Consider the following 15,395-nt stretch of genomic DNA (forward strand, 5'->3'; position numbering starts at 1 on the left):
TTCAGTTATCTTTTATCCCTTTGGAGGCAACATACCTATAGTAATGGTTTGGTGTATTAATGTCATTATGTCATTGCATCTTAAACTGTAACTTGGGCTATATAATACACAACTGATAGTTACTTTGTTGTTTGTCAGCTAATTAAACAACAGATTTATAGTGACTGGCCAAGTAATTTTATTCTTATTTTCATAGTCAGTTCACATTCATTTTTATTTCCTTTTCATATCTGACTGGTAGACAATAAATCAGTAGCTTAGGGCTAGGGATCTTTTTTTTCATTGACTTTATGGTGAAGGAGTAATCTAAGATGTGCATTGATCCTGTGACCCAGAAACCCCACAAAGATAGGGATTTTGCTTGTAGGCTTGTGGTTCACACAGTGAAATGAATTCACTGTGAATTCATATTGTTCATGACCCTGTATGTAAGGAGCCAAGAAAGCAAAACTGGAAAGCATTTTAAGAACACAAATTTTGGAAATKTAAAAAGGCTGAAGATACTTGGAGTTTATAGTCTGAAATACCATGTAAGCTTTAGAGCATGCAGATTACCAGGTGCAGTGTCATTTTTCAAATATCTTCTTATATCAAATATGTCAGTGATGAATGGGATTTTTTGTTGTTTTTTGTGCAATAGGTTTTTAGTAGTATAGATCGAGTCACTCAAACGCAAGGTGAAGAAAAAGAAGATGCAGCTGACAAAATAAAAAGTGTGACATTGCGTTCTGTGGAATCTTTAAGCTGGAGTTCAGAATATTCTGAAATGTAAGTAGAAAGAAGTGTTGGAAGTGATCTAGATCCTGGTTGTCAGGTAGCAGGCCTCCTCATCTCAGTAACTGCGTGAGGGTGTTTTTATTTCTTTTTTTTTCTTTTTTTTAATGCAGGCAACAAATATCTACATCCATCTCTTCTGGCACTGAAAGCAGCAGGCAGCGACACAGTTCTGGTTTGCTTCCAAAACTGGCCATATCAGCTGAAGGAGAACAGGATGATCCTGCTTGCCTAGTAGGACCCCGGGAAGAACAGGAAAAAGCTGCGTTTGTCAATGAGGAAATAGTGCAAGATGAACCTGAGGTTACTACTCCAGCAAGTACTATCAGCAGCTCCACACTATCAGGTAATTTATAGTGGGTCTCTTGACTGATGACATTAGAAACAATTGTGGTGGTCCTGGGTTTTGCACTAGCATTTGTGGATTTAGAAACCCTTTATTTCAGTACTGCTTTAAAGAGAACTATCCTAAGAGGGCTTTGGTTTGGGCACAGGCTTAAACCAGTAAAGTCTCATAATAATACTTGTAGGAAAGTGTCAACTTCTTTGGAAATGCCAACAGCTGGTGTTGCTTCACTGACTGGAGAGCTGCTACACAAGTAAATCAGGAGCCTGTGCAGGATCCTTCTGTGGAGAAATGGAGTCTTAGATCCCTTGAGCATTTAAAGCAGCATTTTTACAACTTTTCTAATCTAACCTTCTCATTGATCATCCTAGAGTCTTTCCAACTGATCTGTACAGCTGTTTTCTAATGCTCTGTGCTACACCATTGTGTGTGTGTGTTTGAGGCATTTCAGTGATGTACACCTTTTAGAATTGGCAGGGTTGTCTTTGACTCGTGGAAGTCATTGAAGTGTTGAAGAGTTTTGTAAAAAGCTCCCTATGTAAATAATAATTTTCTTTTTGCACACCTTCTCCAGAACAACTATTTGTGTGCATTTCAGTAGGGCCTCCATAGCTTGCTGCTTTTGTACTTTCAGAGGAGAGTTTTGCATTACTCTGGGACAACTTGATAGTTAACACAGATCTAGGCCTATATCAGGCTCACATTTAAACAGATACAAGTTCCAGGAATCTTCTTTCGACATATACCTATTTCTAGCTTAGTTCTCTTTTGTACCTCACCGAGTGGTTCTAAGTTATCCCGTATAATATATTTCCTTTCTGTTCCCATACCTCTAATTTCCCCTTTGGTCTGCATTTCTCTTTTTTTCCCCTCTTCTCCTTCTTTGAGAAGACTTTTCCAAGCTTATCTAGCTGTGTAACTAGAAACATTTGTACCTCCTTTCCTTGTTGAAGTGTTTGTGTTGCTGTACAGTTCTGTTCCCCTCACCCAGTGTTACTGTGATGGTATTGACATAGCACTACTACACAGAACTCAAAGCCAAATAAAAAAAAAGTTTCTCTTTTGTCCCTTAACAATTAGGCTAAGAACAATTTCAGTTTTCTGTATAATTCATTAGCAACATGCTGTTTTGGGACCTTAAAGAAATACTAGGAGTAATTCTTATGCCTTTAAAATAAGAGGGCCACTCTTGGGGCTTGCTTCATAAGGTACAACTTTCTGTGACATCTTTGAAGAAATCTTTTGCAGGTTGTTCCTGTGGTATAAGGCCATTCTTTTGTTATTTAAAATTTCATTGTCCTTCTTCCATTCAGTATTGTGGAAAACTGTTACTTATAATAACCTAATACCAATGTGATTGTAATACTGAGTTTTGCGGTACCGAGTATCTTCCTCTGCATAGGTGTGGTAGAAAATCACCCAAAGAATGAAAGCAGATGATGATGATTAAAAATAGGATTAGTGTTTTAGTGATTTTGGAAGAGTTGTTAAACTGATAGCACCTTATGTAACAGTGGAGCCTCTGGTTATCTTTAATAGGAGTTAACATGCAAAATGAATGATTATGCATGATTAAGTTCTTAAAGGTGAATGTTGCATATTGAGCTACCAAAAAAGCTGCTATCAGCTTTTTTCTTCATTTTGCTTTCGTCAGTGATTACAAGCCACTGTAGTCCCTGCTGCTCCAATTCATTGTTAACCTTATGCAATCTGTAAGTCTGTGAAAGATTTACTCCTTTTTTTTTTCTTTTTTTTTCCAGTGTTGTTTTACAAACTTGTTGACAGCAAGGAAAATTCCCATCTCACAATTGTATTGTTTCCCCTCCCTGACCCCCAGTTTCCCTCAATGTGTTTATCCCTTCTTCTTTGTACAGTTGGCAGTTTTTCAGAGCACTTAGATCAGATGAATGGAAGAAGCGAGAGTGTGGACAGTACAGACAACTCCTCGAAGCCACCTAGTGAAGTTGCTTCTCATATGGCTCGTCAGCGATTAGAAAGCACAGAGAAAAAGAAGATCTCTGGAAAAGTCACTAAGTCCCTTTCTGCGAGTGCTTTGTCCCTCATGATCCCAGGAGGTATAGATAAATCTGATAACTTGAAGTGTTATGATTTGTGTATACCACATGGTTTATGATGTAAATTCAAGATTTTGGAGAGTCCAAAATGGATTCTCTGTCACAGATTTTGTTTTTGCTGTTCCTGTGTGCTATTGGATGGTCTCATTTTGTCAGACACCTACACTCTCATAGGCAGCCTGTAGTTCAGTGGTGATTGCTTCATGTTCAAGCATGTGCCTGCACAGCAGGATGAATGCTTTCAGTCCCAATTCATCCTTTCATAGGACTGTTGCTGCAACTGTAAAGAGCTAGGTGTTGTACAGCTCCCTGAAAAGCCAGCAGTCTCTTACAGCAGCATACTCTGCCTGACTAGTTCTTTCATGTCTCTTCGGAGTAAAGGTGGTGATAAGTGTCCCAAAGATGGAAGCAGCCTGTAGGCTCCTGTTTGGACTACACTGGCTTACAGGGATTGCTCAAAATGTGTAGCTAGAAATACAGCTATAAATAAGTAGAGTGATAATAAGTAGTGTTTCCAGATATTTCCGTTGGCCCTTCACTTTGTAATGTTTCAGAATCAAAGTCCAAACATGCTAAACTTTGAGAGAGTTTTTCAAAAGTGGGATTAGAGCTTAACTTTTTGCACTGGCCATATGTTGCGTAAAACCTTGCAGGCAGTATTTAAGTGTCTACTGGTCTGAAAACGTGATCCTACACTTGCTTTATGTGTTCAAAGGTGGCTTTGACAATAAGTTCGGTGGGTTATTTTAAGTGGAAAATTGTGCTTGGTGTTGAACTGCTTCTGGCTATCTGAGGAGGAGAGAGCTGACGCCTCAAACTTCACCCATCTCCAGGGTGTAAAGCACATTGTACCATAGCACTGTATCTGCTCTCCAGGAGACTGCGGTCAGCAAACACTGTGCTATTGTGCATTCCAAGATTCCAAAGATGGTTTTTGTGCTGTGGACTTCGTTCATTTCAGTAACTGTCAGCCTGTTACAGTCACCAAAATATTTTTTACGCTGCTGGAGTTGCGTTTATATTAGCACAACTGTGAGCACGCAGTGCTTTCAAAACAATGAAATCAGATGAAACATAACTGATACTGCTGTTGCAAGAAACTTTTTTGGCCGTATGTGAAGTGGGACAATGTATAAATTGAGGCTTGGTACAGATGTTGGGAGTTACGCCCTATGTACTAAGTAGGTGTCATAGCTTGGTTACAGTAGCTTTTACTATGTACAAAGCTGCCTCTAGAAAACCAAGGAACTAGTGCATACTTTAGTGCTACTGGATATTGGGGACAGGGGAATGTATTCACAGTACTGCCAAACTCCGATGTTCTTTTAAAGYGTATTTGTTGCTCATTGGTCCTTGGTCTCTTACTGTGTGTCCTATCTAAAAAGAAGAAACAGCCTACAACTAGAGTTAAACCTAGCCTTAAAAAAAGGGGTTATATTGTGGAGGAAGAAATTTAGTTGCAAGATCTGGTTGTCAATCAAGCTTGTGATACACTAAGATTCACACTGAGTGAGGAGAAAGTTCTTGATGCAAATGCAATGGATTATTTTTGGCACAAAGGTGTCACAAAACTTTAAGCAGGTTTTCTATTCTGTGTTTGTGTGCACTCAGAATGTACTCTGACAGACTTTTTTCTTCCAGACGTGTTTGGTGTTTCTCCTTTGGGAAGTCCTATGTCTCCTCATTCCCTATCATCAGATCCTTCATCCTCCCGAGATTCCTCTCCTAGCCGTGATTCTTCGACTGCTGCTGCAAGTCCTCATCAGCCAATAGTAATTCACAGTTCAGGAAAAAAGTACGGCTTCACAATCCGAGCAATCAGGGTTTATGTGGGTGACAGCGACATCTACACTGTGCATCATATTGTTTGGGTAAGATCATTTTTCATTGGTTGTTTATAGATTGAGGGTCCGGGACTGCAAAGCTAAAAGACTTCTAGCAAAWCTAGTATTTATGAGACTGAGAGTCAGAGACTGCAAAGTAGAAAGACTGTAGACAGAACTTGTTGAAATATACATGGAATTTGTTAAGTTACTTCAGCTAAGGGAATTCAAAAAAATCAAGGAATTGTATATTTCACTAGTTGCAAGTAGACTAATTTCCAGAACTGACCTTCTTTTGTGTAGAGTTGTGCACATCATTTGGAATTGTGAATACCTTTGAGGATTCTGTGGCACAGGAAAAGGGCTGAATATAATGAGTAAMTCATGTATTTTTCCTGCTGCGGTCACTAGTGATCTGAACCAAGTGGAAGACAGGCTAAAGGACAAGACAGCACTTGCCTTTCATTGATTATCAACTTCTTCAATTGTGAATATTTGTGAATATATATATTGTTCTAAAATGTTTCAGCTAGCTGAAAATAATTTCGAAAAATTCCTTAAAAACATTTCAGAAACTTTGAAGATTGAGATGACATTTTGTTTTAAGTAACTGTGGCAGGTTTTGAAATGAGAGTGCTACTGATGAGATAGCATGTCATTGATGTTATTTACCTCTCAGGCCTGTTAATTCATCAAGAACGTTGAACCTGGAGGCTACAGTATGTGAGACTGATAAGGGAATAAATCCGAAAATCTGACTTTTTGCCATTAGTGCAGTATCACATCAGTGAAAGGAAGGGAAGAAAGACAATTTTACATCGCAGTGAAAGTGAAACCTTCTATTTTTCAAAACACTGCAATATTTTTTAGCTATGTAGATGCAGTTAGCTGCAATAGCAGCCATATGACTTGAAATTCTTAGAAAGCACATTTTAAAATACAGTAAGTTATTTAAATCACCTTAGTGGTTTAAAGCCTAGTAGATTCAATCCAAATATAAAACAGTCCCTAACATTATGGTGGAGTTGCAAATTTTCTGTTGTAATCAGTACTGCATGTGATCACTGCCTTAATTGCGTAAGTATTTCGTAGTGTAAGACGTTAAAAATCTTCATTCAAATATGTAATTTGTGAAGGACCTCTACCTTACCGTGCATGGAAATTACTCTGCCATACAGAGCTAACTTAACGTCAATGGAAGTAAGCACAGTGTTATCAATGAACTTTGAAAAGAGTTCCAGTCCCCACCGTAGAAGGATAAAGCCCAAGTAAGTACATGAGAGCAAAATGGCCAAGYAGATATACCCCACCCACACACACACACGGGTTTCTAGGTGTAAGATTTCTTCATTGTGTTTAAAAGCCATCAGGTTGCACAAAAAGCACACTCTTGAAAGTATGAGGATTTATGAGTCCATTTCATGTCTATTCTTTTTCTCTGATTTCCAGAATGTGGAAGAGGGAAGTGCAGCATACCAAGCAGGATTAAAAGCTGGGGATCTGATTACCCATATCAATGGAGAGCCAGTGCACGGTCTTGTTCATACAGAAGTCATTGAGTTGTTATTAAAGGTAAGTTTTGGACAATTTGAATACAAAGAATTTACTGTTTTCACCAAAGATTGAGGGGTTATGTTAGTTTCCTTCAGATGTTAGTTATCAAGGTTTATGGTTGTTCCGCTGCAAACTCTTAAGGTAGTGTTGCACAGATCTGCAGAACAGCCAATTACTTTATGTATCTTGCTATGATTTTTGTTACTGCAAGAAACTGACACTGCCCCTGGTTACAGTCAGGGTGCATTTGGGGTACTGACACAGATGTCTCTGGCTCCCCCTCTTGGGAGGAAATAACCAAAGTGCAGAAAAGCGCTTTCTTGAATCTCAACACCCTTATGAGGTAATTCAAGCTTTTGATAATGATGCTATTTCTCTTTTTTTTTTTCTTTTAAAGTGAAATGAGGAAAAAGGCAACAAAGAATATAATTTGTACTTGCCTACTGTACTTGTCTTTTGTAATCTGAAAGGCTCAGAAGTTTCTTGCATCATATATAGCCAGATATATCTCACAAAGTATCTTTTCTTAAATAAAGCTCTAATCCTGCGGTTGGATCTCTGTGGCAGATCTCTCACGTTTTTTCTTTAGTGGAACTTTCTCTAAATTTTAGATTTTTCTTTCCTCTAATGAACAACAGTGTGTTAAATATTCACAGTAGTTTATCATATGACAGTTTTTCAGTAGTTTTTGCAGCATAGACTAAAGTAGGTCAGAATTATTTTAGACAGCTGTACTTTTGTTTCCGGTATTATTAACAATTTCATGGTGCTACATGCAGAGCTTTGCCTGTCAAAGAGTGCAGTCAGTTATCAAAGAGGATTGGAAAGCAACAAAGTATCAGTATAAAGAGCTGAGGAAAGGCCCCAAATACACTTTTGCCTAAGCCTTTAGTTTTCTCCTCTGAAACCAAGAGGAATTTTCAAGTTTCGCARTAAGTGTATTTTAGAAGATTTGGTTAGGTAATTTTAGACAGTTGGTTGTCCTGTGGTGTTTTTTGAATAGTGTCCTTAGTCTGTACTACTTAAACAAGAGAACAGCTCTAATTTTTCAATTTATTAGCCAAATATTATAGAAGTTACAGAAAACTACAGAAAAATAGAGATATTACAACCTTGCACACTATTTACAAGAATAAGCTCAGTACAGGAGATCATTGTTTATTCAAATGTGATGCATGGAAAACTGATTTGGATTATTGAAATTCCTTTAAAAAATAAAGTTCACTGTAGTACTATCAAGTGCTGGGCAGGAGGTATGGTTTTTTAAGCATATAGATGCTTATTTTCAGTTGGTTTGGTTTAGTTTAATAGGTGTCATATGTTCATGCAAATAGTTCTAAAAAACTTATTACATTTATCTCTTTTGAACAAGATAAAAGCATTTGTTGCGTATTTTGGGGGACTGATAATGAAGATTTTTTTCTCTGCTATTTCATGGGTGTAACAGTATCCTCAGACAAGACTGGCTAGTGAACAGCAACAGCTGTTTTTGTGGGGAAAGGAGATGATGTTTCTATAGAAACTCAATGTGTTTCTTCAAAATTGCAGTCTTGGTCAGTCCAATTACAAGGATCTCTCTTTTTTCCTGAAACTGGTTCTTGGAATGGAGGAAGATTAGAAAATTTGATTCCATTAGATTGAAATGCATTTGACAAAAGTTGAAGAATTTTCCAAWCATTTTTAATTAACGTAAATTAACCTGACAACTACTACATAGTTCCTTGCACTGTCAGCTCTTTCTCTGAGGTAGAGATTCTGTTTTGTTGCATTCATTTTTGTAATATAACTTCAATTCAAAGTGAAGTGGTCCTGTATTACTCATGTCTTCATTTTGGCAGAGTGGTAACAAAGTGTCAATTACTACAACCCCCTTCGAGAACACTTCAATCAAGACGGGGCCTGCCAGGAGAAATAGCTACAGGAGCCGAATGGTTAGACGTAGTAAGAAAACCAAGAAGAAAGAGAGTTTGGAGAGGTGAGTAATATTTTTGTTCCATTGAACATATATCCCTGTATGTGCATGTATATATAACAATTCCATTAAATATATATATACATATATATATATATATATATATATACACACACACACACACACACTCTGATTCTCTTTCTTACCTTCAACACCTCTTTTTGCCATCTTCTATGAGATACTACATTTGTAACACGTCCTTTCAGTCCTGTTTTAACTATATTACTTCTGTTGAAATCCCTTCTAAAAATTTGACATGGCACATGTAAATGTACATGTAAAGTACTAAGGGATTTAGTTACAATATCTATCCTGCCTATTAGTAAATTGGGCTGTTTTTTGATGTTTGCTTTCTGCAGTGTGGTTTGCTATCATGTAAACACAGATAAAATATTTACTTCTCTGAGAGTAATGAGAGGGTGAAGCAATGTCAGCCTCACAAGTTTTGACTGTAGTAACCGTATCTTTTGTACAACTTATCTTCTGGTTAATGCTGTCCTCTTCTCGCACTAGGAGGAGATCTCTCTTTAAAAAGTTGGCCAAGCAACCCTCCCCTCTTCTCCACACCAGCAGAAGTTTCTCCTGCCTGAACCGGTCACTTTCATCAGGAGAGAGCTTGCCTGGGTCTCCAACCCACAGTTTGTCTCCCAGGTCACCGACCCCAAGCTACCGCTCCACTCCTGATTTTCCATCTGGTGAGTAGGAAGGAGTGGAGGGTAAAGGAAAATCACTGGAAGTTGAAGCATATTTTTCTGAGCATATTACACTCTGCCATAAATAGTCAACTCGGACAAATGTAATCACTCAGATGTTTTTCTTCTGGAGAAGGGAAAAATATTTCTGATGCAAAATGAAAAGATGTTTTCATGATACAGAAGCACCTAAAAGGAGACTGCTGGGTAGATTTGTTCCAGTGCTTAAACGAATAGAATGATTAAAAGTTGCGTAATAAGTAATCCATGTTTAGAAGACACCAGTAGAAAGTAAAATCTTTCTTAGGAGAGATTGATTAATAAAAGATTGAAACTGAGGAAGTATTTGCTACRTAGAGGAACTAGTGTGGGCTCTCAAACGCTGCTTTATTGCTGAAAAGCTGGGTGCTGACATCCTTCTGACTCTCAGAAGTGCTTCACTTGGCCCTTCCTACGGCAGTTGCTACATTTATCGTGTTTGTTAAAAGTGAATGTTGATGTACAATCTGTTGCTGAAGGTAAATCATTTGAAAACCTTGATCATTGCAGTAGAAAGCTTTAGATATTCTATATAAGTAGAAGGAAGTGATCATTTAAAGGGGCTGAAGGGACAGAAAATGAAAGGGAGAAGCAGCAAGGTGACTGCAGTGATGAGTTTTGCAGACCAGTCACTCAAAACCTTCCAGATCTTGGAATGTTGTGGTAGACAGCACATACGTTTTTTGAATCAGTGCTAGTGCCGCCTCTCACTAAGCTACTAGACAAGATTTGAAAAATCTTGCTAATCTTATGCTTTTTTGTTTTGCTCTTTTTGTAGGTACCAATTCTTCCCAGAGTAGCTCCCCTAGTTCAAGTGCTCCCAATTCTCCAGCTGGCTCAGGACACATAAGACCCAGCACTCTTCATGGCTTGGGTCCAAAGCTTGGTGGGCAGAGATACAGATCAGGAAGACGCAAATCAGCTGGCAGCATTCCTCTCTCTCCTCTGGCACGGACACCTTCTCCAACACCCCAGCCCACATCGCCTCAGCGATCTCCGTCACCGTTGCTGGGACATTCGATTGGAAATACAAAAATAGCTCAGTCTTTCCCTAGCAAAATGCATTCTCCTCCAACTATTGTAAGGCATATTGTTAGGCCGAAGAGTGCAGAGCCACCAAGGTCTCCGCTGTTAAAGAGAGTCCAATCTGAAGAGAAACTTGCACCATCTTATGGTAGCGATAAGAAACACTTATGTTCACGAAAACATAGTCTTGAAGTGACCCAGGAAGAAGTAAATAGAGAACTGTCCCAAAGAGAAGTAACCCTTCAGAGCTTGGAGGAGAATGTATGTGATGTACCATCGCTTACAAGGGTCAGACCTGCAGAGCAGGGCTGCTTGAAACGCCCCATCTCCCGAAAATTAGGTAGACAGGAATCTGTTGATGAGTTGGACAGAGAGAAGCTGAAGGTCAAGATAGTCATGAAAAAGCAAGATTTTGCTGAAAAATCAAATACTATCCATGAGCCTATCAGGGAGCCAGAAAATCCCAATACCTTGAGATTGGAAGAAAGGGACAAAAAAGCATTTCAGAAGGTTTTAGAAAGATCAAATCAGTTTGAAGCAAAAACGGTTACTCTGGAGACTCAGTCAGCTGGTGGCATACTCAAAGACACCCTTCAAAAGAATGCAAACTTAAGATCAAATGACTGTATTGCTTTAGATGCACAGATGTTGTGTCATGGGCCTCCACTTAATGAACTCAGTCATATTTCTTATGACTTCAAAAGAATTTCCCCTCCATGTATGCTGCAAGATGCGCTACCTCAATCCTCTGACAAAACACTAAATGGAAAGGGAGAAAACACAGATAAAAATGTATCATCAAAAGAATTTGTCAAATTTGAAAGATTAGATAGTAAGCTTACAAATATTGATTACCTTAGAAAGAAAATGTCCTTTGAAGAAAAAGATGACAGCGTTTGTCCAGTGCTAAAACCCAAATTGACATCAAGTGTTCATGAATGCCTTCAACTTAATACAGTCAGACCCATAAACATACAGCAGGATTCCACTACAGTTGCTGATGGTAGAGCATTCATCAGCAGTGCTCATGCTGCTCAGATTAGCTCGGTTTCTTTTGTTCCTCTCAAAGCTTTGAATGGCCGAGTGGAAACTGGAGTTGAAAAATCAGCCCTTATTTCTACTGAGTCTCCTGTCAGGAAAAGTCCATCAGAATATAAACTAGATGGAAGGTCTGTTTCATGTTTGAAGCCAATAGAAGGCACATTGGACATTGCCTTACTTTCCGGGCCACAGGCTTCAAAGACTGAACTGCCTTTGTGTGTACTACCAGAAGGCCAGGTCACTAACAGTGATGTGGGATCTCCTAAACCCCCATCACCACAAGGGAGTGGTGGACAGGTAGAACTGAGCAGTCAAAAAGAGCTGTTGTTGAGCTATTCAAAATCTAGCAAAGCCAACATGCAAGAGCCCCAGTTTCTACAAGCAAGCAAGAATTCTCACAATCCATCAGTCATCCCTGTTGCTGCTGAAGTAGCGACAGAGAAAAAGGTTTCTAGTCTAGCTGCTAAAGGCAACACTTCTGTTACTGAAGTTGTTCAAAGGAAAGACACTTCCCCTTCAAAACAGAAGAACAATTTAGTGGAGGTAAAGTCATGTGCTGTTCAGAATCAGAGTCTTAAAACTACCCAGACATGTTCCAAACTTTCTACTGTCCAGAGCACTCCTGAAAAAGCTGTAGAAAAAGAGAAGCAAATGCAAAAGGAGTTGCCTGCCAAACAGCTAGTAATACACAGAAATTACGAACCTCTCCCTGCAAAGGTGGAGGTGGTCAGGGAGTTGTCTCCGAAGGTATCTGTCTCAGATGTCCTGACAACAAGTTACACCAAAAMCAACGAAAAACATTCTGTTGATTTTGCCATTCCGCCTCAGATGCAAGGAAAAGTGCAGGCAGCTGGTCCCAAGGCACAACCTAAAGATAGCAGAGATTCGCTGAAACAGCTAGGCAAAGATGATGCYGCCATTGCGAGTAGTTTTCTAGAAAGGGACATAAAGCAGAAGGTGTGTCTCAGTGAGTCCAAGAAAGCTATTGCAGAGTCAAAGAGCAAAACTGTTCCATCCAAACAGCCCATGCAGCCCTCAGTAGACTGTGATCCTAAAAATGGGAAGCCTACACTGTGTCCATCTGTACAGAAGGACAACACCAAAGATTCRGGAAAGAAAGAACAGAAGCAACTCACTGATACTAGGCTTCAGACTACTGAGAGAGAGCTGTCCAACCAAGTTCCTCAGCAGCAACTTAATGCCTCAGGCTCCCCTGCTGCGAAAGAGACTGTAAACTGTGCTGTAGATGTTCGTGTAGGCACTCACGAACATGTGAAGCCTGCTGCTGCCTGTGTTGAAAGCAGCAGTAATAAATTCAGGCCTGTCTCTGATAATAGTTCCTCTAAGTCTAAGCACTTAGATAAACAGACTTTTTCACAAAAAACATGCACTCCAACTGTAAAAGAAAAAGATGCAATTTTTCAGGTATCTGCCAGCTCCCGGAAAGATGGGAAATATGCCTGTAAAAATGTGCAAGATACTCCTTTTGTTTCGGGCTCACTGAGAAAAACGAGCAGTGAACATGTTCAGGTTGAAAGGCCTCTGGGTTTAGAACATGCGTCAGTATCCACCCTTCAAATAAATAGTATTACTGCAGAAAATAAACCCAAATCCTCTACTGTTGGCCAGGTACCAACAAGCCCAGAGAGTTCTAAGCAAAGGCAAGAACCAGCAGGCTTTGGGGGATCTGCTGATCAAAAGCATCTTCAGCTCAGTGAAAAACAAACTATATCTCCAAAGTTTTCCACTGTGAAAGACTGTCTCTTACTGAGCAAAGAGACAGAGAGAAGCCCTACTAACCAGATGATCTTGGCAGACAAAAGACCTGAAGGAAAAATATGCACYGACGCACTTTATGTTCAACATGACAGTGGGAAAGTAGAACCTACCCTTTGCCTCACGAACTGTGATGCCAGAGGGAAAGGAGCGGAAAAAGTAACTACAAGTAGCAAAAGCTCTCAAGATTCAAAAGGGAAAGGACAAGTTAATCAAAAACAGCCAGAGGATGCAAACAAGCAGATCACAACAAAACATTCATCAGCTGCTACTGGGCAGAGTTCTTGTCGTGTGGCTGCAACATCAGGAAAGCCACTGACTTGTTCAGCCAATTTCTCTGAATGCAGACAAGAAGCATCTGTCTCGTCTTCAGTGAAGAGCGATGCATCTTCAACAAAGGTGAAAGCAGGCTCACCTGAGCTTCCTGCAGTCATCTACAAGGAATTGAATAAGAAAAGCACCTCTTCCATAGGGAGTGGTAAGACAGAAATGACTAAAAGTGTTTCTCTGATGACCTTGCATAGTGCAGCTGTTGCAGTAGAAGCCCACCACCCTACTTCAAACCTTGGGGGAAAACCTGGAAATCAAGAAAGGTCTTTTTTTGTTAGCACTATAGATGTAAAGGGAAAAGATGCTGCACAGGCTCAGCCTTCTACTTCAAGAAAACAGAATGTAGGTAAAGATTTACCTAGGTCAGCAACCATGCCTGACCGCCCTAATGCACTTTCCAGTGACAAAGACTCAGCCCGGCAGCGGCGAGGAAAGGAAGTTTTGCGGAGTAGTCCTCACAAAAAATCCTCTTGACTGTAGTACCTGGCAGATAGGACTTCAAGAGTAACTGAGAAAAATGTCAACGTGTTTTGACTACCTTCAAACCAGCACTGTGTGGTGTCCTTGTGCAGCAAAGCTTTCATGTCACTGAAGCAAGGGGACAGAGGACTTTTTTTTTTTTCCTTTTTTTTTTTTTTCCAAAATGCCTTCCCAAATGTAACCGGTAAAACTGTTACCATATAGTATTTGTACAAAAATAACTTTACAGCTGAGAACTGTTGAAGAAAAGATTTCCTCTGTAAATACCTAGTGATGAGTTTGGGGTCTGAATGTAGCATATATACTTTGCTGCTGATTGCATTGTTTACTCTCCCCTTTTTTAAGATAGTTGCTTTGCCACTTATTTGCCATAGTCAAATATGAAACCGAATTACTAAAGCTTAGACCTGGCATGGACATGCACAGACATTGGTCTGAGTGGAAAACAAAAATATGCCACATTTTTACTTACTAGGAATCCTAGCTAGAGTTAAAAATACTAGGAAAGAGTAAATATGGTGACTTATTGTGAGTTTTTACATGTATTTTTAATAATCAGATTTTGATAGTACTGTATCTGGCTAACTGCTTCACCAGATCTAATACAATATCTAACTGCATCTCCCTACTGCACAAAGTCTGTCCCTTAAAATAGGTATAATTAAAGCTAAGGGAGGACCACTTTGTTATCACTACATCCCAGTAGATAGAAGAGTAGTGTTTTCTGGTGAAATGGTTGTTCTCATCTTGTCTGTTGGGAGTGTATTCTGCGACCTTCACCTCAGACAAGGCTGAGAATCTAAAGCACATGCTGTGTGCTTATTTTCTGCTGCAACCCTCTTGGTTTCCTTGAGCTTTTTTAAATTCAGGCCCTTACAGTGTGAGGCACAAGTATAAGCACATGACTTGCAGTACTATGTTCATCCCTGTTTTTTAATGAATTTAGAGAGTGTGTATTATCATGACGTACAGGTTTGCATAGCTTCATGCAACTGTAGCTTTTTTTTTTCTATTTTATGAAATGGGGTAAAAAGGAAAAGAAAAAGCTTCAATATCGTATCTTCAGAAAAGTTTAGGACATCTGATACATTTTAATACATAGCTGGGGCCTTACGTTGTAGACTTAACTTGCTGTTTTTAGCAAGTAATTCTGGGTTTCACATTCATTTCTAAATGCATTGAGTAGCTCCATACATTTCATAACGTAATCTTTTTATTTGTATGCAAAAAAAGTAAATACTGTAATTACAAGAGACGCGTTTTTGTAACAAAGGAACCTGTTGGAGCTATTTGGTGCTAGAATGTGACTGTCTTTTTACTTTTGCTAAGCCTTATTTAAATTTTGTATACTGTGGAACAGGTAGACTTTGATCATTTTTAGCATGGAAGTATTCAGATTGTTTTGAAGGGTGAAAGGTAAAATTTGAAACATGTACAGGAGCACTACAAAATATCTTTGCAGATGAG

At 39.2% G+C, this 15,395-nt stretch overlaps 1 protein-coding gene across 2 annotated transcripts in view; it reads left to right on the forward strand.

The window, feature by feature from the left end:
* MAST4 (microtubule associated serine/threonine kinase family member 4) overlaps positions 1–14,082 on the forward strand; it is a 216,875-nt gene extending 202,793 nt beyond the window's left edge. For both annotated transcript variants that reach the window (XM_085322407.1, XM_085322408.1), the window contains 8 exons: positions 641–768; positions 888–1,120; positions 2,995–3,195; positions 4,837–5,066; positions 6,468–6,590; positions 8,411–8,547; positions 9,058–9,239; positions 10,054–14,082. In XM_085322407.1, the coding sequence (XP_085178533.1) occupies positions 641–768; positions 888–1,120; positions 2,995–3,195; positions 4,837–5,066; positions 6,468–6,590; positions 8,411–8,547; positions 9,058–9,239; positions 10,054–13,922 (5,103 nt within the window). In that variant the 3' untranslated portion in view covers positions 13,923–14,082. The remainder of the gene's footprint in view (positions 1–640; positions 769–887; positions 1,121–2,994; positions 3,196–4,836; positions 5,067–6,467; positions 6,591–8,410; positions 8,548–9,057; positions 9,240–10,053) is intronic.
* Positions 14,083–15,395: the final 1,313 nt, after the last annotated feature.

This window comes from Rhea americana, unplaced genomic scaffold, assembly GCF_003343005.1.
Source record: "Rhea americana isolate MKP2758 unplaced genomic scaffold, rheAme1 scaffold_77, whole genome shotgun sequence".
Lineage (NCBI taxonomy): Eukaryota > Metazoa > Chordata > Aves > Rheiformes > Rheidae > Rhea > Rhea americana.